This window comes from Micromys minutus, assembly GCF_963924665.1.
Source record: "Micromys minutus genome assembly, chromosome: 1".
Lineage (NCBI taxonomy): Eukaryota > Metazoa > Chordata > Mammalia > Rodentia > Muridae > Micromys > Micromys minutus.
In genome coordinates this window covers 149,309,129-149,334,091 of record NC_137969.1, presented here as the reverse complement: position 1 = coordinate 149,334,091, position 24,963 = coordinate 149,309,129, and the positions used below count along the sequence as shown (strand labels likewise).

The following is a 24,963-nucleotide window of genomic DNA, read 5'->3' as shown; positions in this document are numbered from 1 at the left end:
GGAGCTCCCATCTGAGGTACTCTACAGTGAGCATCCCTATTCCTAAGTCTCACTCACAGTCCAGACCTCCTCACCTGATCTGGTAGTACCCCCTCCTTGTGTTTTCAGGTCAGGGAGGCTTTGGCTTGAGAAAGTTCTTGCAGTTGGGGCTTCAAAGTGGTTAGGCTGTTCCAGACTAAAGACACAACTATGGTACCAGGGAATCAGCATGAATGTACTTCTTTCCTTTGCGACTAGAGGATCCCATAGCCTTCCCCACATAATTGTTTTTTCTAGGGCCTGCCTTGAACTGTTCCAGAATTGACTGGAAAGTTCTAGAGGTAAAAATCCAAATCTTGTAGCCAGAGGGAACTTGGGGGTTGAGAGTCTCTTTCACAGGGTCACATTTCAGTTATCCTGCATGTCAGATGTTTACATTGTGATTCATGACAAAAAAAAAATACAGTTGCAAAGTAGCAGCAAAATAATTTTATAATGGGGTCACCATAAATGAGGAGCTGTATTAAAGGGTTGCAGCATCAGGAAGGTTGAGAAGCACTGCTGCAGAGTGGGGGCTGTGTGCTCCTCACTGCAGTCCTCATAAGCTGCTCCATGTGTTCATCCAGCAAGTAAGTTGCTATCTCAAGGAGACTGTTGATCATGAAGCCCAGCCTCAGCAAGGGGTCCATAAGCAAGCCACCAAAAGGCTAGAAGGGAAACGCGCTATCTGATTACCAATTGGGGAAGCTAACACTGCCTATAGGAATTAGGGAGAGGGGCCTTTTAAACTGGGTCATGAAAAACCAGTAAGACTTTAGGAGGCAGGGGAGAGTGGTGGCGGGTTCCAGGTAGGGCAGGGAAGGTGTGCCGAGCTATGAGGTGTGAGAACAAAACAGACGATTTCTCTCCCTCTCTATTAGAAAAGCAGCACCCAGGTGAACAAAAGCCCATGACTTTTCACAACTATACATCCTCAGCCCAGCAATCTGCGAAGGAGAAGGGGCTATCACATGAGTGGAGGAGGGAGAGCATTGATACTGAGATCAGGCAAGATGTGTGAGCTGACTCCCAGGGCTGAGGGACACCATGGTGGCAAGACACTCAGGGGACAGAAAAACACATGTGAAGCTTCTGAGGCAGGAATGCAGCTTCCAGATCATAGGGAGGAATCTGAGATTGACAGGACCCTGGGTTTTCAGGACATGGGCAGAGTAAGGCAAGGGAGGCTGGAAGCTGAAGGAGCTTTATGCTAGCAACCAGGAAGTGAGTTGTGTGTCAGGAAAAACTTCTTCCTGGTGTGGAGACAAAGGATCAGTGCGCAGGCTGGGGGACCAGTTAGACCTAGGGTCCCAGCCATAGGTGCAGGTTGGAGTTGCCTGTGGAGATTTATAAGGCTGTCTGGAGCCAGCTCCCAGACATCATGTATCCCTTAGTTTGGGGTGTGGCTTGAGAAGTGGGAATTACTTAAAGATCCACAGGAGACATCAGTGCACAACACAAAATACAAACCCTGAGTTAGAAGGACATTGCTAAGAAGGAGGGCAAGAGAAAGAAAGGGGTGAAAAGGAAAATGAAGAGGAGAAGATGAAAAGGGGAAAACAGGGCAAAGAGAGTATGTCTGTACCCTGAATGACATCTTGACCTAGAGTTATGTTGTGCACTAGAGGAGAGGAAAGGATGGGAGATTTGAGGAGGTTGAATGGAATCAAGAAGAGCTCTGCTGGACAGACACACACACTCACTCACTCACTCATACACACTCACACACATACTCACACATACACACACTCATATACACTAACATACACACTCATACACAAATGCTTAGACACAGTCATACACATTCTCACACACTCATACATACACTCACATACAGTCATATCACTCTCACACAACAACACTTACACACACACTCATACACACTCACACACTCACACACATATTTACTCACATTTACATACTTACATACACTCACCCACACACAGTCACACACACACTCACTCACACATATACACACTCATACATGCTGACATACACACTCATACACAAATGTTTAGACACAGACATACATATTCTCACACACTCACACTCATACACACAGTCATACATACTCTCACATAACAGTACTCATACACACACACACACACACACACACACACTTCGTTTGGGTACAGACAAAACTTTGATGAAATACCACTTGTGGGGTATATGACATAAATTTAAGTTTGGCCATATTGGGTCTTTGGTACCTGAACCCATCTGAGTGGTCAGTTGATACCTGGATACACAGATATAAAATCCCAAGGAATCTGGGTTTGGAGCATTCAGGGCCCTGAAACAGGAGAGTCACCCAGAAGTGGTCAGTCTCCCTCTACTTTACCTCTAGCTACTATAGAGTGCGATAATTCCATTCTACAAGAGACCAAGTCACCTTGGCGCTTGGCTGTGGATACATGTGCTGAGTCCAATGTCCTAGTTTGGAAATTAAAAGCAGGGACAGAATTAAAAGCAATATTTAACCAGGTACTTGTACACCAACATTCATGTCTATCAGTATCCTTGGAGGAGTAATAAGACGTTGAATATCCATACAATGGGATATTATTCAGCAATAAAAATGAGTGAGTTACACCGTGAGCTGGAGCACAACACAAAACGACCCAAATGCACCATCCTGAGTGACAATAAACCATTGATAAAAGGACAGAGGAGACGTGGCTTCACTTGTAGAGGCCCCAAGAATAGTGTAGTTCATAGAGACAGAAAATAACTGTGATTCTGTTTCTAACAATAAGAATGTTCTAGAAATGGATAGGTGTGAAGTCTGCACAATATTATCAATGCACTTTAAAGCTACTGAATCATACCCTTAAAATGGTTAAGCTGGTAGGCTTTATGTATGTTTTCCACAATAAAAGAGAATCTGCGTAAGTGTTTTATATGGGGTAAAAAGGCAGACCAATCATCATTGATAATTACTGTATTGCTGTAATGAATGGGTGTTCCAAAGTTCACAGGCAGATTGGCAGGCATAAAGGTTCTGTGTAAACATAGCCTGCTCTGGCCCAGACCTGTTGATCATCGCCTGCCCCAGCCAATGACTCAATGACCAAGTTAAAGAATGAATGGATGAGCCATGACCATGTTCACCCTGCAAGCCTGTTGTTTCTGCTCTCTGAAAGAATTCCCTTTGGGGACCAGGGATTATGGTGTTGGCTGAGAGATCTAAGATAGTTGCACTGTTGATAGAAAAGATCCACTCACAAGAGGCCAAGTGCCTGCCAAGCCCCAACCACGGGCACTTGCTCTGAGCTTAGCCTGGTCAGTTTTCTGGTCCAGTGAAGAGAGACTCTGGGGAAGGTATGTGGAACTTCAGCCTGGTACAAGAATCCTCTGGCTTGAGGATGTGAACTTCTTCTCATTTTCCCAAGCAAATGAATATTCAGAGATCAAATTTTACTCAGAAAGTGTAAGGTGGGATGAAAGCGTCCAGGAACCAAAGGTCTTCTCAGACAGCAAGTGTGTCTAGTGTAATATGCGTTTCCTGTATATTCCTCCTTCCCAGCCCATGATTCTCCTGAAATCTGTAATCAGCCTGTTGGCATCCACAGGAAAGATGTCTATAGGTTCCATTGGATTCTCAAATGGCTGCCTATCTAACCCTCAAATGCTTTAAAATGCTTTGTTCGTTTACAATGTGACCTTATTGATCAGCTTTTTAACATCTGCCCAGTATTCAGGTGCTTAGGGCCCTGTGGGTTGCTTCAGATGATATAGTGGGATGCCCAGTATCTTTCCATATCATTCTTCTCAGTTAAACAGTGTGTGTGTGTGAGAGAGAGAGAGAGAGAGAGAGAGAGAGAGAGAGAGAGAGAGAGAGAGAGAGAGAGAGAGAGAGAGAGAGATGCATGCATGCTTATGGAGGCTGAAGATCAATATCTGGTATTTCTGTTTGTTTTGAGTTAGAGTCTCTCACTGAACCTGGAGCTAGAAAACTGGATTCTCTAGTGTTTTTGTTATCAGCTCTGCTCACTGACTCTTCCAACAGGCCCTATTTCACCAGCTCCAGGAATCCTTCTGGCTCAACCTTCTCAGTCCTGGGTACCCAGCCTTTTGTGTATTGGATAAAAGTCTTCTTAGACTCTATCACCTCAGCAGTCTCCCTAGCCCAAGCTACTCATTTTTCAACAGGCATACAACAGTGACCGTGCCATTTCATATGACAGTGGTGTCTTCTTGTTGACCTCTATGCCCTCTCATTCTGCAGGGTCTCCATATATCTGTGAATGACATGCCCACATTCCAGTTTATCCCTGAATATAGAATAACTGGCTATAAAAGGATGGTCCTCCAGTCACCCCAGGTCCCTCCGAGAGTTCTGTATGGATTCTTTTAAGTTTCAACATGAATATTGTGTGGTCTGCATGGGGTGGCCTGCCAGTCTGGCCAGGCTAGCAAGCAGCAGACACATGACCCTGCCCTTCCCCCTGCAGGGCAAGGATACAGGAAGGAGAGGCCATGATGAATGTAATTTAAAGACCCCAAAGAGTGACTCAGACATTCCACTGGACTTTTCTTCTTCCTTTGTGTTGATGTGTGCAATGTAATTGTAGTCATTCTTCCCAGCATTGATAAACAATGATTATCCGTAGCAGTTTATGAACTGGGGCCAGTGAGAATAGTTTATGTGCCAGCAATTCTCTCTCCCACTGGCAACACCTAAGACCAAGCTTGGGATTTCTGGTTTCTTGATCTTGGGGTTTTAGCAAGGGTTTGGACTGTGGTCTGTTGAAAAGGGTGGGAAAGAAGGCAGTTGGGAGGCCCTAGCCCTACCCCACACTACTTTGTTGTCTAGGTTAAAGGATAAAAACAGAGATGGTTAGGTTGGCACTGAAAGGTAGCTATTTGGAAAAGAGACAGAAGGCAATACTTGGTGAGAACCTTGTGCAGGCTCTGCTAACAAACTTCCAGCAGGTTCTATTTCCTATCCTCTCCATAACAACAGAGAAGTGCCTGCATACTCATACCCTGATGTGATTTAACAACAAATAGTTCATCTTTCACATTTATTTTTAAGTGCCACATCCTCAGATTCAGTAGACTCTGGACTGAAACTGCTTTTAAAATTACTTCTGTACTAAACCTGCAGACATGCCTGTTTCCCATCACGATTCAGTAAATAATGTAGTATACCAATCCTTTACTTAGCATGTACATCATGGGAAGTGTTGTAAGTAGTCTAGTGGTGACTTCAAGTGTACAGAAGGACTTGTGTAGATTCTGTGAAATTTTTCACCATTGTATGTGTGAGAGTGGAACGTCTTCAGATGTTGGCATGTGGCAGAAGAGGTATTAGAAACTGATTCACAGCCTTCTTCCAATTTGGAGATGAACAGTTTGGAGCAGAGAGAATTACGTCACATGGCTGCTCAGTGAGCAGGGAGGAAATCAGATTTGGAACTAAGATCATATAATTCCAAAATCTGTTTCCTCAGCCCAGCAAAGGCTGCTTCCCACCAGGAGCTGGCCTTGCTGCACCACTGTAAGGAAGACAGTCTTACATCTGCAGCCATGGCAGTTCTGGAGAACCCCAGGCGGTAACTCTCCTGGCTACTAAGACTCTGGCTGCTAACAAAAGCTGCTCTTCCCACGAACTGCTCACTGGGAAGCAGATGTTCTAGGGAGTGACCAGAGGCAAAATTGGCTGGAAATCCAGGCCAGCTGTATGTCACCAATACCTGTTTTCTCTGTTGTTCCAGATGCAACGGGACATGGGGACTCCTTAGAGTGGCAACATAATTGTTTTACTTGGTGTTCTCCAGAGAAACAACAACAACAACAACAACACACGCACACACACACACACACACACACACACATACATATGGAGACAATTATAGAAATTCCATCACCTGGTCATGGGGGGGGTGGGTTGAGACATCCCACCAGCCACCATCTGCAGACTGGAGGACAAGGGAGATGTAATTCAGACCTTCTGTTTCTACTCAGGCCCTTAATGAATAGCATGATGCCACCCACATACAGAAGGCTGTGTTTAACTTATCCATCCAAATGCTGATTTCTTCAAGAAACACCCTCCTAGATACACCTAACAATCATATGTCACCTGCCATCTACATATTCCTCAGCCCAGTCAAGTTGATACACAGAGTTAACCATTACAATATTCCTGAGGGATAGCCTTTGCCCTTGTGGGGAAATTTTTCTGGGAACAGCAACATGGGAGACTCCTGGAGGTCACCCCTAACCCCCAGGCCAGTTACAAATGTCAATGCTAGTGTTGGATAAAGAATGGAGAAGCCAGCAGGCATGCATTCCTTGGGGAATGGTCTCCAGCTTATTGGTCCTTGGTCTCAAAGGATTATGGGGTACTGGCAGTGAGTTCTGGAAATGCCATTGAGGATGAAAATTCAGGTAAATATCAATCATACTGGGCAGAGCAATTCTGGGAATCAGAAAACTAGTGACCTGAAGCAAAGTTTGTATAACTGGAAGCACCTCTTCTAGTCCAGCTTATGCTCTAGTCCAGTTGGGGCTTGGACTTCCAAGCTTAAATTTCAAATTTTTTAAAAGTTATTTTTATGTATGCATATGTGTTTGCTTCTCTGTTTGTATAAAGAGTGTGCATAGGTGGATTTCTGCACCCCAAGCTCCCACAGAATTACATTTTAATTAGACCCAAGAGCTTTTTTTAAGGGTTGAATAAGAAAGAGCAGGTAATTTAGTCAAATGAGCCCTGGGAGACAGGGATCCTGTGGAGGCTTGGAATTAGAGCTGCACTGGTGCCCTGGGGTTCTGAGCTGCCTTTTCTTACCATTTAATGGGACCCTGAATTTCTCAGTCACTGGTTACGATATTTGACAAGCAGAAAGTTTGTGATTGATCATTATGTCTTTTTAAGTACAAGTAGGTATATTAGTCGGGATACTCTAGATGAAAAGAAAGATCTGGATTCCTGAATTCCAAGTTTGAAAGTCACAGAATCTGGATTCTGATTGAAGTAAAATACCCCAGCAACAGTAGATGCTCTTACCATAAAGAAGCCTGTTATATATATCTGACCTGTCTGTCACTGATAGAGGATGCCCATTCGGAAATTTTCCCACACCTTAGTACTTTCTGAGAATACTCTCACACACTTAACCAGACATGTCTCTTTGTCAATCTAAGGTCCAACTTACAAAGGGTCAAGGGAGTTTGGGCTGATCCAGACAACAAGAACTGGCCCATTTAAAGGGCACTGTTCCTTGCTCCTGAAAATGTAAAGATGGGGCTGGCCATAAGGAGATGGGCTTATAAAACCCCTTCTGGTTTCTGCCTCTGCCCATAGCTGACCCAGTGCCAGAACACTCAGTACCCAGAACACACTGAGAGAAAGCCAGTTCCCCAGAAGCGCAGACACACCTGAGAGCACATGAAGGTCAAGCTGCTGTCAGAGGGTCAAGCCGCAGTCGGAATCAGCAAGACCAGCTAACATCAGAGATAATCAGATGGCGAGGGTCAAGTCCAAGAAACTAAACAACAGAAACCAAGGCTATTTGGCATCTTTAGAACCCAATTCCCCCACCACAGCAAGTCATAAATATCCCAACACACAGGAAAAGCAAGATTTTGATCTAAAATCACAACTCATAATGATGTTAAAGGACTTTAAGATCTTAAATAACTCCCTTAAAGAAATACAGTAAAACACAGGTAAACAGATAGAAGCCCCTAAAGAGGAAATAGAAAAAAATCAAACAAACATCCAGGATCTAAAAATGGAAATAGAACAATAATGAAATCACAAAGCTAGACAACCCTGGAGAGAGAAAACCTAGAAAGAGATCAGAAGTCACAGACACAAGCATCACCAACAGAATACAAGAGATAGAATAGAGAATCTCAGGGGCAGAAGATACCATAGAAAACATTGACACAAGAGCCAAAGAAAATGCAAAAGGCAAAAAGCTTCTAACCCAAAACATACAGGAAATCCAGGACACAATGAGAAGATCAAACCTGAGGATAATAGGCATAGAAGAGGGAAGATTCTCAACTTAAAGGTCCAGTAAATATCTTCAACAAAATTATAGAAGAAAACTTCCCTAACCTAACCTAATGAAAAAGATGACAACATACATACAAAAAGCCTACAGAGTTCCAAATTGATTGGACAATAAAAGAAATTCCTCAAATAATAATAAAAACACAAAATACACAAAACAAAGAAAAAATATTAAAAGCAGTAAAGGAAAAATATCAAGTAACCTATAAAGGCAGACCTATTAGAACTACACCAGACTTCCCAACAGAGACTATGAAAGCTAAAAGATCCTGGCAGATGTCATACAGATCCCAAGAGAACACAAATGTCAGCTGAGGCTACTGTATTCAGCAAAACTTTCAACTAACATAGATGGAGAAACCAAGATATTCCATGATAAAACCAAATTTACACAATATTTTCCCACAAATCCAACCCTACAAAAGATAATAGATTAAAAAAAAAAAAAAAACTCCAGCAGCAGCGGGGGAAGATGGCAGTGGCTGTTCCGCAGCGTGCATGGACCATGGAGCAGCTACGCAGTGAGCAACTGCCCAAGAAGGACATTATCAAGGTTCTACAGGTTCACGGTTCAGATTCGTTTCTTGCAGAGCATAAGTTACTGGGAAACATAAAAAACATAGCTAAGACTGCTAATAAGGTTACTGCCTATAACCATCTTTTTGAAAGTAAGCGTTTCAAGGGTACTGAAACTATAAGTAAAGTGTCTGAACAGGTGAAAAATGTGAAGATTAATGACGATAAATCCAAAGAATCCAAGTCTGAAGAGACTCTTGATGAGGGTCCACCAAAATATACAAAATCTGTTCTAAAAAAGGAAGATAAAACCAACTTTCCAAAAAAGGGAGATGTTGTTCACTGCTGGTATACAGGAACACTCCCAAATGAAACCGTTTTTGATACGAATATTCAAACAAGTTCAAAGAAGAAGAAAAATGCCAAGCCTTTAACTTTTAAGGTTGGAGTAGGCAAAGTTATCAGAGGATGGGATGAAGTGCTCTTGACAATGAGTAAAGGAGAGAAGGCTCAACTGGAGACTGAACCAGAATAGGCCTATGGAAAGAAAGGACAGCCCGATGCAAAAATTCCACCAAACACCAAGCTCACTTTTGAAGTGGAATAAGTAGATATTTACTGAAACCACTGGGATTGGACATCAGCAAATATAAAAAACCTATTGTAAGGGAAGAGTTTACTGGAAAATTTAAAGAGTTAAAGCTTGTTTACTTGATCTCCACTTTTGAAAAATGTAATCCCCTGTAACTCCCTTTAAGTCTCAGATATTTTCCTACAGCTATGTAAAGTATCCAAGAGAGCTGCTACTTTTCCTTTTACCTCATAAACTAAAAGGCTCAATAAAAATGTCATGGATTGTCTTGAAAAAAAAAAAAAAAAAACTCTAATACAAGGAAGAAAACTATACCTTAGAAAAAGCAAGAAAGTAATCTTCTTTCAACTAACCCAAAAGTAGACAGCCACACAAAATAATTTCACCTCTAACAACAAAAATAACAGGAAACAATAATCCTAATTATAAAAACAATATCCTTGGTCCCTAATATCTCTCAACATCAATGGACTCAATTCTCCAATAAAAAGACATAGACTAACAGACTGGATACATATAGAGGACCCAACCTTTTGCTGCATACAGGAAAAACATTTCAGTGACAAAGACAGACACTACCTCAGAGCAAAAGGCTGGAAAACAATTTTCCAAGCAAATGGTCCCAACAAACAAGCTGGAGTAGCCATTGTAATATCAAATAAAATCAACTTTCAACCAAATGTGATTTTAAAAAAAGATAAGAAAGGAGACTTTGTACTCGTCAAAAGAAAAAGCCACCAAGATGAAATCTCAATTCTGAATATCTATGCTTCAAATGCATGGTAACCGACATTCATAAAAGAAACTTTACTAAAGCTCAAAGCACACATTGCTCCTCAGAAAATAATAGTGGGAGACTTGAACACTGCTCTCTCATCAATGGACAGACCATGGAAACAGAAACTAAACAGACACACAGTGAAACTAACAGAAGTTCTGAACCAACTGGATTTAACAAATATCTATAAAACATTTTATCCAAAAACAAAAGAATGTACCTTCTTCTCAGCACCTCATGGTACCGTCTCCAAAATGACCATATAATCAGTAACAAAACAGACATCAACAGATACAAAAAGATTGGAATAATCTCATGTATTCTATCAGATCACCATGGACTAAGTCTTTAGTAACAACAAAAAGGAAAGAAATCACACCTAAACATGGAAGCTGAACAATGTTCTACTCAATGATAGCTTAGTCAAGGAAGAAGTAAATAAAGAAATTAAAAACTTTTAGAATTCAATGGCAATGAAGGCACAACATACCTAAACTTATGAGAAACAATGAAATCAGTGCTAAGAGGAAAACTCATAGCTCTGAGTGCCTCCAAAAAGAAACTGGAGAGAGCATACACTAACAGCATGACAGCACACCTGAAAGCTCTGAAACAAAAAGAAGCAGATACACCCAAAAGGAATAGATGTCAGGGAATAATCAAACTCTGGGCTGAAGTCAACCAAGTAGAAAAGAAAAGAAAAGAAAAAGAAAAAAACCTTATACAAAAAAATTAACAAAACCAGGAGCTGGTTCTTTGAGAAAATTAACAAAATAAATAAACCCTTAGCCAGACTAACCAGAGGATATAGAGACAGTATACAAGTTAACAAGATCATAAATGAAAAGGGAGACATAACAACAGAAACTGAAGAAATTAGAAAAATCATCAGATCCTACTACAAAAGGCTATACTCAACAAAACTAGAAAATATGGATGAAATGGAAAATTTTCTAGACAAATAACAGGTATCAAAGTTAAACCAGAATAAGATAAACCATCTAAACAGTTCCCTAACTCCTAAAGAAATAAAAACAGTTACCAAATGTCTCCCAACCAAAAAAAAAAAAAAAAAAAGCCCAGGACCAGATGGGTTTAGTGCAGTATTCTATCAGACCTTCATAGAAGACCTAACACCAATACTCTCCAAACTATTCCACAAAATAGAAACGGAAGGAATACTACCCAATTTGTTCTATGAAGCCACAATTACACTTATACCTAAACCACACAAAGAGCCAACAAAGAAAGAAAACTTCAGATCAATTTCTTTTATGAATATTGATGCAAAATATTCAATAAGGTTTCAAAACCTAATCCTAGAACACATCAAAATGATCATCCATCACAATCAAGTAGGCTTATTCCCAGGAATGCAGGGATGGTTCAATATATGGAAATTCATCAACTTAATCTACTATATAAACAAATTCAAAGAAAAATAACCACACGGTCATCTCATTAGATGCTAAGAAAGCATTTGACAAAATTCAATACCCCTTCATATTAAAAGTTTTGGAAAAATTAAGAATTCAAGGTCCATACATAAACATAGTAAAAGCAATATATAGCAAATGAGTAACCAACATCAAACTAAATGGAGAGAAACTTAAAGCAATTGCATTGAAATCGGGCACTAAACAAGGATTCCCACTCTCTCCCTATTCAATATATTAGGCAAAGTCCTAGCCAGAGCAGTTAGACAACAAAAGGAGGTCAAAGGGATACAAATTGGAAAGGAAGAAGTCAAAATATCACCATTTTCAGATAATAAGATAGTATACTTAAGTGATCCCAAAAATTCCACCAGAGAACTCCTAAACCTGATAAACAACTTTAACAAAGTGGCTGGATATAAAATTAACTCAAACAAATTAGTAGCCTTTCTCTACTCAAAGAATAAACAGGCTGAGAAAGAAATTTGAGAAATAACACCCTCACAATATAAAATACCTTGGTGTGACTTTAACCAAGCAAGTGAAAGATCTGTATGACAAGATCTTCAAATCTATGAAGAACAATATTGAAGATCTTTGTCTTAGTCAGGATCTCTATTTCTGCACAAAATATTGTGACCAAGAAGCAAGTTGGGGAGGTAAGGGTTTATTTAACTTACACTTCCATACCGATGTTCATCACCAAAGGAAGTCAGGACTGGAACTGAAGCAGGTCAGGAAGCAGGAGCTGATGCAGAGGCCATGTAGGGATGTTACTTACTGGCTTGCTTCCCCTACCTTGCTCAGCTTGTTTTATTATATAACTCAGGTCTACCAGCCTAGGAATGGCACCACTTACAATGGGCTGGGCCCTCCCTCCTTGATCACTAGTTGAGAAAATGTCTTACAGCTGGATCTCATGGAGGCATTTCCTCAACTGATGCTTCTTTCTCTGTGATGACTCCAGCTTGTGTCAAGTTGACATAAAACCAGTCAGTACAATCTTAGAAGATGGATGAACTCCCATGCTCATGGATTGGCAGGATTAATGTAGTAAAAACAGCCATCTTGCCAAAAGTAATCTACAGATTCAATGCAATCCCCATCAAAATTCCAACTCAATTCTTCATAGATTTAGAAAGAGCAAATTCATTTGGCATAATAATAACAACAGCAAAACAGGAGAGCAAAAACTATTCTCAACAATAAAAGAACTTCTAGGAGAATCAACATCCTTAACCTCAAGCTGTGTTACAGAGCAATAGTGATAAAAACTGTATGGTATTTGTATGAGACAGGAAGTTAGATCAATGGAATAGAATGGAAGACCCAGAAATAGACCCACACAACTAAGTCTCTTGATCTTTGACAAAGGAACTAAAACCATCCAGTGGGAAAAAAGATGCATTTTCAATAAACGGTGCTGGTGCAACTGGAGGTTCAAATGTAGAAGAATGCAAATCAATCTATGCTTCTTGTCCTGTACAAAGCTTAAGTTCAAGTGGACCAAGGACCTCTACATAAAACCATATATACTCAAACTGAAAATTGAAAAGAAAGTGCAGAAGAGCCTTGAACACATGGGTACTGGGGAAATTTTCCTGAATAGAACATCAATGGCTTATGCTCTAAGATCAAGAATTGACAAATGGGACCTCATGAAATTGCAAAGTTTCTGTAAGGCAAAGGACACTCTCCCTAGGACAAAATGGCCACCAACAGAATGGGAGAAGATCTTTGCCAATCCTACATCCAATAGAGGTCTAATATTCACTATATACAAAGATCTCAAGAAGTTAGACTCCAGAGAATCAAATAACCTTATTAAAATGGAGTACAGAACTAAACAAAGAATTCTCAAATGAAGAATATAGCCGAGAAGGACCTAAAGAAATGCTCAACATCCTTAGTCATCAGGGAAATGCAAATCAAATTAACCCTAATATTCCATCTCACACCAGTCAGAATGGCTAAGATCAAAAATTCAGGTGACAGCACATGCTGGTGAGGACGTAGAGAAAGAGGAACACTCCTCCATTGTTGGTGGGGTTGCAAAGCTGTTACAACCACTCTGGAAATCAATCTTGCTGTTCCTCAGAAAATTGGACATAGCACTACCTGAGGACCCAGCTATACCACTCCTGGGAATATACCAAAAAGATGCTTCAATATATAACAAAGACACATGCTCAACCATGTTCATAGCAACCTTATTTATAATGGCCAGAAGTTGGAAAGAACCCAGATGTTCTTCAACAGAGGAGTAGATAGAGAAAATGTGGTGTATTTAAACAATGGTGTACTACTCAGCTATTAAAAACAATGACTTCATGAAATTCTTAGGCAAATGGATGGAACTAGAAGCTACCACCCTGAGTGAGGTAACCCAGTCACAAAAACACATATGGTATGCACTCACTGATATGTGGATATTAGTCCCAAAACGCGGATTACACAAGATACAATTTACAGACCACATGAAGCTCAAGAAGAAGAAAGACCAAAGTGCAGATGCTTCAGTCCTTCTTAGAAGGGAAACAAAAACTTTCACAGGAGGAAATATGAAGACAACTTTGAAGCATAGGCTGAAACAAAAGCCATCTAGAGACTGCCCCACCTGGAGATCCAGCCCATATACAGACACCAAACCCAAACAATATTGCTGATGCCAAGAAGTGCATGCTGACAGGGGCCTGGTATAGCTATGTCCTGAGAGGCTCTGCCAGAGCCTTGACAAATCCAGAGATGGACGTTCACAGCCAACCATTTAACTGAGAATAGGGTCCCTAGTGGAGGAGTGAGAGAAAGAATTGAAGGAGCTGAAGAGGTTTGCAACTCCATAAGAACAACAGTACCAACCAACCAGAGCTCCCAGGGAATAATCAACTATCCAAATAGCACAAATGGACCGACCTATGGCTCCAGCTGTATATGTAGCAGAGGATGGCCTTGTTGGACGTCAGTGGGAAGAGAAGCCCTTAGTTCTGCCAAGGCTGTATGCCCCAGTGTAGGGGAATGTAAGGGCAGTGAGGCAGGAGGAGGTTGGTGGGTAGTCGGGCACCCTCATAGAAGCAGGGGTAGGGGGTAGAGGATAGGGAGTTTATGGAGGGGAAACCAGGAAAGGGGATAACGTTTGAAATGTAAATAAAACATATTCAAGAAAGATAGACTAAGCCAAAACAAACAAAATAAAAATAAAAAACAATGAACAAACAAAAAACATAAAACCATTTAACTCAGTGTTCTCCACTTTGGGGGCTCCTCCTATAATTCCAGTGGATTCGTCCCTCTGTTTAAATAAAGTTTGTAGTTTCTGTATTTTCTCTGTTCTGTGCCTTGTGCTCCTGTCTTTGCCTCCCTTCTTTCTGCCTGTCATCCCACTGTCTTGCCCAGCCCTCTCCTGCATTCACTGCCTCAGTGGCCACCCTTTCTCCTCCTGTCACACTCACCTTTCTATGTGGAGCTTCATTTCCAGAAATGAGGAATTTTTGTCCACCACAGGAGTAAATGCGGTGGCTCCCGTAGAGGTCCATCCTTCACTCAAGATCCCCAAAGCACAATTAAGCTGACAATTAAAATGAGTCATCAAGGGAAAAACCAAAAATGAATTATTTGACTGGGTTTGCAACCTTTAAATCTGCAAATCATTGTAAAATGTATTTTTGATGACAATGGGATGAAGGAGAAGGTAGGATGCTCTTCTGCATCTCTGCTATTCAAAAGGTGGTTTACGAGTCACCCCAACCATTGGCATTACAATCACCTGAAAGCTTAAAACTGCAACTCCTTGGGCCTTACCCTTCCCTACTGAACCTAATTTACTTTGGAACAAGAGCTCCAGAAGGCTCATGTACTCTCTGCCTTCCAGTCTTGGGTGGACGTCACCTACGGCATTTTAAAGGCACCTGAACCTGGGCTCCCCCAGAGAGGTAGTATTTTCCTTAGTCTGGAATGAAGCCTGGACATCTGGGTAGTTTTCTAAAGCTCCCCAGCAATTATGACATGAACCAGGGATTGAGAAGCATCTCCCCTTACCTTGTCTCAGGCACCAGGGGCACCTGGCAAGGGCAAGTTAGGGGAAGTGAGGTTTCATCCCAGGTCTCCCCATGCAGGGCCCCCTGGCCAGCAGAAGCCAGTCTTAACATTCCTGAGGGTAGCCCAGGACTGAAAGGGAAGATTGTCCAGGAATTCTGAGCTCTAACCTAAGCTCTGCTGTCCCAACTGCCTGTATGTCTCAAACCAGGTAATGCTGGCCAAATAGAGCTAAGCTCTCTGTCCTATCGAAAGCTTCAGTCTCCTTGCTTGCAAACCAGCTTGGTGGCTTTTCTTCAACCATGACATCTTAGTGCTTCCCCACCCGCTCTGCCCTTTTCCTGTCCCATGGTGCTGAGGAAGTGGCAGTTTATACCAGCTGTGCTCCTGAAGGTTGCAGAGAGCCTGACTCCTTCCCCTGTCAAGACCAGTCTTGACAAAGTGACAAGAATCAGCCCAGCAGTGCCTGCCTTGATGGTACCATTGATGAGAAAGGATGCTGAGGAGCCTTGGGTATATTGTTCTTTATCTGTCCCTAGTGGTGGCTTCATGGTGAATGGATGGTGACTGTGTTAGTCAGCCAGAAACCAAGCTCTTTATGTAAATTATACCTCAATTATAAAGAGTGAGTGGAGCTCAATGGGCCCCCAGGAAAAGACGAGTCTCTGGTGCAGATGTGGGGCACTTAGGCAAGCTTGAGTTTAGTTAAAGCAAAAGTTGAGAGGAGGGAATGTGAGAGCCAGAGAGAGACCCAGGTGTGGACAGAGGGGAAGAGATAGCTGGAGAAGCAAAACTTTCCCTCCAGTTCTAGCAGCCAAATGAGTCCTGGGTGGAAGAGGGGTTTGGCTTCCAAGTAGAGTGCAAAGTCATACTGCCTGCTCTGGGACTGTCCTCACTTCATCAGTAAAAGGTCTGTGTCTCAGGGAGCCTCTCGGATCAAGATAAATGAGCTACCAGTTCATTACCCTATTCCCAAATCTCAAGCTGTGAGTAGCGTTTAGGCAGTGCTATGCAGCATATAGGTTGACTTACCCCAGAAAGGGAACCCACAACACACCAAAGAACCCACTGTGCCGAAGTACAACTTGACAAACCAATGTTTTTTGGTTGTGATTACCAACAGGTGCAGGGTTACTTATAGGATCAGAAATGACTCCAAAGCATCATCATCACTAAAACCCCCATCCATCCCAGGAGACAAAACCCTTACCCCATCACAGTTGACGAAACCCCCACCCCATCACAGGTGACAGCTCACAAAGGCTGCCACCAGAGCTCTCTGCACAACACGCAGGCATCTTTACAGGTCTGGAAGTCTCTCCACAGTCCCGCAGCCCAGGTGGTCAACATCTCCTTTCCCGGCAGTCAATTGCTCCTTCTATAAAGCTGGGAAGGGGCTTAAATGTTGCATGTTTTATTTGCTTTCTGTGATGGCTTGTATATGCTTGGCTCAGGTATTGGCATTATTAGAAGATGTGGCCCTATTGGTGTGGGTGTGGCCTTGTTGGAGTAGATGTGTCACTGTGGATATAGGATGTAAATCAGCCATCCTATCTTCCTGGAAGCCAGTATTCTGCTAGCAGCTTTCAGATGAAGATGTAGAACTCTCAGCTCCAGCTGCCTCATGCCTGCCTGGATGCTGCTATATTCTTCCTTGATGATAATGGACTGAACCTTGGAACCTGTAAGCCAGCCCCAATTAAGTGTTGTCCTTATAAGACTTGCTTTGGTCATGGTGTCTGTTCACAGCAGTAAAACCCTAACTAAGACACCTCCTGAGTCTCAGGAGTCTCCCTCTCTCTCCTGACCTCAATTCTAGAGATCACCAGCTATGCATCAGGTACATGGGAAGGCGCTGCTTCATTAGAAGATTCCTTTGGTTTGGTAGATGGACTCTGTCACCTTGATTAGAAGTGGAACAGACATTCAGAGAAAGAAAGAAGGCAGCAGCTACCAGTTCTTCACCACCCCAGGTCCTACAGCTCTCCAGGCTTCCCCAGCCAAGCTTCTCATTCAAGTTCTGCACATGCATTATCTCCATGTTACTGTGCAACCGTTTATATGCTTGCATTTCCTTGGGCCTTAAGGCCCTTGGGATGAGGTCCATCCTTCTTGCCTTTGTGCACAGCTATGGCTCTGCTCAGGACCACAGGACCACCAGAGAGGGAGGAAGGGATTGTGTCATAAATTGTTTCAGAAACTTGAGGGAGTTTTGATTCTCTTTTCAGAATAATGCTTTAAATATCATAAAACACAAGAAGTTGCAAAGAACATCAATTTTGCTAAGATACAGCTATTGAAAGATATTTTAAAAACACATAGACTCATGGAAAAGTCCTAAATTTCCTTTTTTCTTAAAGCACTGCACAATGCAATCCAGCAGCATGTGTGTTTTGAGCTCATCATGATAACAAGTGTGGTGTGAAAAAACAAGAACACTTGTGACTTTTCCTGGTAAAGAGTGGGTCGTGCTAACATTGCTGTGGCTTGCCCTCTACATATCTGGTGGCAGGAAATGCTAAACTTCACTTAGTTCTGTATGACAACATCCATGTCATTTTGTTCTTTCAAACTCCTGAATTGTGTGGACACCTGTCCAAGAAATAGTACAGAAACTAATGAAGAGTAAGAAAAATCCCTTTGCAAACTGTCAGGTGCAGTGCCCTCTTCAGTGCTGTTAGTCACTAAGGGATGTGGTGGCTTCTGAGATGGGAAAGAGAAGTTGGAAGCAAGGCTCAACCAGATCATTCCAGGACCATGGTACTCTGAGACCAAGTGAAAATGAAAACTCTAACTCTTTGTTTTCTGAGCTTAGAGTAGAGTCTTCTAGATAAATTGTCTACTACTATACAGTGAGCCTTGGGGTTAAAGTGTGAGCAGGCATTAGCTAAAGAGAGGGTTTCTTACTGTTCCCTGAGTACCCTCTGGAGGAACAATTCTTTGAGTAAAATCTGCTTGTCTATAGGTCTTAAACTGAGTGAATTTTAGATATTATTATTTGCAGTGTGTGTGTGTGTGTGTGTGTGTGTGTGTGTGTGTGTGTGTGTGTGTGTGTGTGTGTGTAAGCCAGAGTACTGAGTAGTTGGTTCTTCAGTTACCTCTCTACTGTAGTTTTTGAATCAGGTCTCTCACTGAACCTGGAGCTCATCAGTATATGTAAGGAGCCTCTAGGAACCTCCTGTCTCCCCCTCCCTTGAACTGGGATTACAGTATCATGCCTAGCTTTTTATGTAAGTACTGGGAATCCAAACTCAAGTCCTCCTTTTGAAACAAACACTTACCATCTGATCCATTTGCCCAGTCCACAGCATGAGCCATTTAAAAAAATCATCCTATGCAAAGAAACAGGGGAACAGAGACTCAAGATTCAGAGAATCCCATTCATGGTACCTTTTCCTCATGACTTTGGGCATGGAAACTGACTTTCAATTTTAGAACAGAAAATTGTGGCCCCACATAGTATCAACTGCATGATCCTAATCCCAGTTCCTTGACATTAAAGCCCCCTATATATCATGTTCTCCCTTGCCCCTGCACAGCAGGTCTGAGACCCTGAGGTTATTTTTATCTTGTTGTGTTGATTGTCTGGTAAAGGTTGTGGTGGGCTTCAGAGGCAGTTAGCTTGCATTGAATTTCCTGTGTACCTTTTTCCTTCCTCGTGCATACCGTTTCTCCTCCAGGCGCTGCTATCACTTGCTTCCTGTAGCTCACCCTTAGCCTTGGCGGAGAACAGGAGCACAGAGTCTGTTGAGCCTTTCACCTGTACCCTGTCTGCCCATACTCTCTGCCTTGGGTGCCCCATTTCCTGTGTAGAGAGAGTTTTCATTTCCCCCACCCACTCGTGACTCTGTTATGTAAAACATAGAGCTTTCTAGAAAGCCAGATTCGTCAGGTTGGTGCTTAAAACATTTGACTGTGAGACACAGCAAGAAAAATATGTTTGTGACCCAGTACAGATATCCACATGTATCTGTGGAGAAAACAAACATTCCACCAAAAATATATAGTTGCTATTCTTTCTCCTGTTGCCCTCTGACTCCCTTTTTTTTAATTTCTTGAAAAAATTTTGGTTGCAACCCACAAACAAGCAAGTTGATTTCACAACTATTTTGAGTCATAATTCAGTTTGAAAAATACTATACCAGACTCTTGTTTTGCAGTTTTGCTTTCCTGACCTGGAAATGGCTCTAACTTTTGAGATTCTCTCATTCCTTAGAAAAGGAAGCTAATTTTGTGTTCTTATGACTTAGAAGGTGAATATTTGGGATTCCACAGATGTGTTCAGTGGAGTCAGATTTGGTCCCATGACAGTTTTCTGAAATCGGCTACAGAGTAAGCATTTATGCTATGGTAATGGGGACATTGAACTAGAGTGGCTGCTTTTCTTACTTGGTTTTTCTCTCAACTAGCTGGCTGTTAACATATTTACTAGTATATAATTGATTCTTGTACTGCTTTTGTTTTGGTTGCAAACACAGTGTATTGTATCAGCTTCCTTGTTGATGAAATACACTGAAAATGCCCTTTTCACGGAGGAAAATGACAAAATGTAAATAATCAATTTGCTGCCCAATGGGACTTGAAAAATGAAGTTCCTGGATTCCAGTGCTGTTTATCACCTCCCCCATTGCTAGTTATGTGAAACTAGATTTTTTCCTACATGAAAAGCCACAGTTTGCAGAAGTGTGGTTAGAGAGAGGAGAAATGGAGGAAGGCCAGAGCTCTGTAAATATGAGCCAAACTGAAAGAAGCATAAATTTGTTTTGTTTGTTTAGTTGGTTCTTTTCTGGAAGAAAATGACAAGGAAACATTGCAAATCAATGACCATTCAATGTAAGCCTTCCATTCAGGTACCAAGAGAGAATGGGGTTCCACTGAATGATTGTTGAGAGTCACTGATTCTCAAGTGTCTAGTGCAAAGGCTGTATGGTCCCCACAGCAACCCAATCCCAGACCCTGATGGCCCCTCCACAGGACAGATGTAGAGACAACTGTAAACAGAAGACATTGACCCTGGCAAAGTTGGGACCTATGCCCATTCATTGCTGTCTAAGATCACACAGACACAGTCCATAATATTCTTACTCCACACTGAGGATGACTAAGAATGCTTTAGTTTTACAGATGTGGCTGTGATGGGATTACAACATCAACACCTTAAACAAAGTAAACCTACTCTTATAGTTCTAGAGGTCAGAGGATCTGTCTGCATCTTCATCCCAATCACTTGAATAACAAGTGTACAATTACACCCAACTTAAAATATAGATTTCTATTACTTTGAGAATTTTATACATGCATATAAAGCATTTTGACCATATTCACTTCCAATAATCTTCTAACTCCTCCAGATGTACTCCTTTTTATTCACTACCTTCCAAGTTCATGTTGTTGTTGTTGTTGCCCATCCCCTTCTTCTCCAGAAACTATCAACTGTCAATAGCTCCTAAGCTAGGGGTTAGGGTACATGACCCACTCCCTGGACAGCTTGAGCTCATGAAGATGGTCACAGCCACTGTGAATTCACTAGGACAGAAGTCATAGCAAGAAGACACAGGTTGGCTCAGATCCTTCTCTATCCCTGTCTCTTACAGTCTTTTTGCCCCCTTTTCTGAAATGGTCCCCGAGCCTTGGGGGAAGTGGTATAATATGCTTGACCCATTTGTCCACACCCACATTTTTCATGGGTCCTGGAGATCAAAGTCAGTCCCTTGTGCATGCAAAGCAAGCACTTCATTGGTTGAGACATCTTTCCAGGCCCCTTTCCCTCTTTCAGTGCAAGACCTTTTACTTAGAGTGGACTCACTTAGATAACCCAGGATCATCAGATGCAGGTCAGCTGATTAGCAAGCTTTCTTTCATCTACAACCTTAACCTATTCTCCTCCTGTTATATAATATAACATGTTCTCAGGTCCCTGAGATCAGGATGTAGGTATCTATGGGGTTTGGAACATTATTTGATAACTAACATCTCTTGAAATTTTATTTAGGGTCTGTTGCATTTCTAAGCTACTCTTGATAACAAATTTAAGCTCCTCACAGCCATCATCTATAATGGTTTACAAATGGGGAAAGTGTGAGGCAAAGAGAAGCAATGGTTACTTGCTTAAGGTCACAGAGCTTGTAAGAGAAAGGGCTGGGCTAAAACTCCAGCAGTCTCAGCTTAGAACTCCCATTCTTGCCATAATTAGAGCTATTTAGAAATAGATGAACAACTGGATCTTATATGGTTTCACAACTGCTTTGAAGATCTAAAGATCCTTTTAGGATGGGGCAGTTTCTCAGGTCTACCCACACTGCCAATATATGCAACTGGTTTGGACAGTTTAGGATAGGCAGACCTGAAGATATCTACAGTTGCCTGTTGATGCTGTTTCCTTCCATGATCTCTGTTCACAGAGAGTCATACAACTCTAAAAGCCACTGGTCCATAGCCTCTAGGACCCACAGGTACTACATGTGGTATCTGACCAGAGCCACTTGTCTCCCTCTTCTACCACATCTCTCTACTTACAGACGTGTCTCAAAAATGCCAAGGCAAACTGCTACAGAACCTTTCTACTTGATATGTCCCTCCCCTTCATTTTTATCCTCTGTTCACACCGGGTTCAGCCATCAGTAGTTGCGTAGCCTAAAGATGACCTTGAATGTTCGATTCTCTTGAGTTCCATAACTATAGGCATGCACTGTCGTGAGTTGTTTATGCAATGTGATATCCACCAAGATACTGGATAACAAAGCTTGACCTTTCCCTACTTCTCTCTGCTTTTCCAATCTCAGGACGATGAAGGAAAGGTACCAGTGTGGGAACTGTATTTGAAGACAGAGGAGCATTGTGCTGTGAGATTACTTTTAAACCTTGTGCACAAAGGAGCCAGAGTAGTAAGGCAGGTCCTAGAAAACAGGAAGTATTCATTAGCCACAGGATCTTCAAAAAGAGGGTAGAGACTCCTGACTGTGGAGGCCAGCTGGGTATTTTAGGTCTCATACTCCCATGCAAGAGCTGCCTGCCTTATCTACAGTCCCCAGACAAGAGTACTGAGGAGTCTAGACAGTAAGAAATTGGCCCAAAGTACAAATGAAGGAGCCAAATTATATCAGTGTGTGTAACACAGCCAAGCTTACCAGGCACCGCACTGCACAACTCCATTAGGAGATTTGAAAAGTTGGACAGTGCTGATGGGCCAACCACAAGGAAGGATGAAGGAGCTATTTTCAAACAGAGTCATTCTGTCAGAACGTCACATGAGGCAGAAGAGAAGAGTCAGGGTTCTGTGATCAGAAGCTGGTGGCCTTTGGAAGGCCACTGGTAACACAGTTGTTAAGGGGACTACTATGTTCCATTGAGTCACCTTAGAACCTTTGTCAAAAAAAAAAAAAAATCAACTGGCCTATGTCTGGTAATTTCTAGACTCCATTCTTTCTTATTAATCTATTTGTTTATCTCAATGCAAACACTGTGCTGTCTTCATGGCTGTTACTTTGTGGTAAGTTTTGAAACTAAGAACTGTGAGTCTTCAAAGTTCTAGTTTCTCTTCCAATATTGCTTTGGCCCTACTGGGTCTCTTGCAATGTTATAGAAATTTTAGCATCGGATCATCAGCTTTTTAAGAAAAGAGTTTTCTTGAGATTTGATTGCTTCAAATGTATAAATGAATCAAGAAAGTACCAACTTAACTATATCAAATCTTTGAGTCCATGAACATGGTATATCTCTCTTTTTTTTAATGTCTTTTCTAATTTCTCTCTGTTTTGTAAACTTTGTTGCCCATGTTTTGTAGACCTAACATTTATCCCTAAATGATATATTTTATATGCTAGCATAAATATTGTTATTTAAATTTCAATTTTCAGTCGTTTATTACATGAAAATAAAATACATATTTATATGTTGGGTTTAGGTGCTGCAACCATGCAAAAATCACATCAATTCTCTCTCCTTTATTTGTACTTTCTCAGTATTTTCCATATAAACGTCCTATGCAAGTACAAAGAGATTTTTTTCAGAGTTTGAGTTCAGGAAATCTGCATTAGATGAGCTTTTCATAATACTGGAGTGAAATGAAGGGACAGTCTAACATGAAGATAGATGAATTTCTCAAGTTACCATCAGGCTAACAGTTGCATTGGTCTGGTAGCTTCGTTATGGCCAACACCTGTATGGATTAATATTCCATTGGATATTGGACATCAGCACAGATCATGTGATTATTTCGATTCACCATTGCTAGGAGTCTAAATGAGGGCTTAGTGGAAGCAAAAATGCATGGTCTTGGGGTAGAAAATGCTTGAAAGATACCTTCTCTAATGCACCATCTTCTTTCTCTCTGACATCCACAAAGCCTTTTCTGGTCTCTGAGAGTCTCACCTTGCCTCCTCCCTCTGAATTAGAGTAGGTCAAAATGTGAATCCTCCATTTGAAATGAAATCCATACTTTCCCATTCCTAAATATTTCTTGGCACATTATTTCTTTGCGCCTATCCTGATCAAGTTCATTCTAAGCCTCTCTGTGCAGCATTCTCAAACACATTAAGTCCTTCGTTTCTCTGCTACTCATATTCCAACCAATTCCTTGTCAGATCTCCTGAGGCCCTTCCTAATGTTCCCACTGACCTGACAATCACTCTCAGAGCACCCAGCCCTTGAATTTGGACTTATCATTTTGACACTAACTTGATGACATACCATTAGAGCCTGGACCACTGTCATACTGTGTACTTCCCCTTCTGTCTGACAAGCAGTGGTTGGATGCTGGAACCATGTTCCATTTCTCTAAACTCATATCCAGGACTAGCTACCCCCACCCTCATCCCAGCCTTTATGAACAATCTTTTGATACATTCTGAGCTCTTATTCCTTTAAAGACCTTTGACTTCATGTTTAAAAATCTCCCCGAGACTCTAGAAAATGCAGATGCCCAGTCTACTTCAAATCATTGAAATACAAGTTTCTTGAGACAAGGGCCTAGCATTTGCTTGTGGAATCCTCCAGTGGGTTCTGATCTAATCAGGAATTGAGAGCCACTAACAGTGAGGAAAGGCTGTCACCATTCAACCATGTGCTAGATGGACTCCAGAAATGTGAAAGCCAAGGTGTGGAATGGTGTCTATGGAGCGTGACAGTTACCCCCACTCTCACCTTACAAGTTGTGCTCACACACAGAGACCCTCAAGGTCAGGCTTGCCGATGTTCCTCACAGAGGGAGAGGCTGAAGGGGGCCATTATACCCTTACCCGAGATTCCAGCCATTCTTTCCTTCCTGTGCATCCTTCCCAGTAATTCTACCCTGGCTGCACTTAGTCTCTGGAGGTATTAGAGAACACATGAGGTGGAAAGCTAAACAAAGAGGGCACTGAATTTATTCAACTATGAGGAACTGTTGAATTCATACTAGAGTGAGACTTTGCAATGATATGTCTACTCTAGAGTCACCAAGCATTTATTGTTTAAAAACAACAATAAATTCATCAGTTCACCATGTTGGACCTGGATGAACAGTTAATGTAAGCGGCAGTAATAGAGGTGCATAGGCGAGCTCTCCGGCCTGAGCCCCTTACTT

At 41.8% G+C, this 24,963-nt stretch overlaps 1 protein-coding gene across 1 annotated transcript; it reads left to right on the top strand.

Annotated features, from left to right (window-relative positions):
* Positions 1-8,509: 8,509 nt before the first annotated feature.
* LOC308426022 (peptidyl-prolyl cis-trans isomerase FKBP3-like) lies at positions 8,510-9,098 on the top strand (the record flags this gene model as incomplete). The annotated part of the gene is made up of 1 exon (XM_080923729.1): positions 8,510-9,098. The coding sequence occupies exon 1, from the start codon at positions 8,520-8,522 to the stop codon at positions 9,096-9,098; it is 579 nt and encodes a 192-aa protein (XP_080779855.1). The 5' UTR covers positions 8,510-8,519.
* Positions 9,099-24,963: the final 15,865 nt, after the last annotated feature.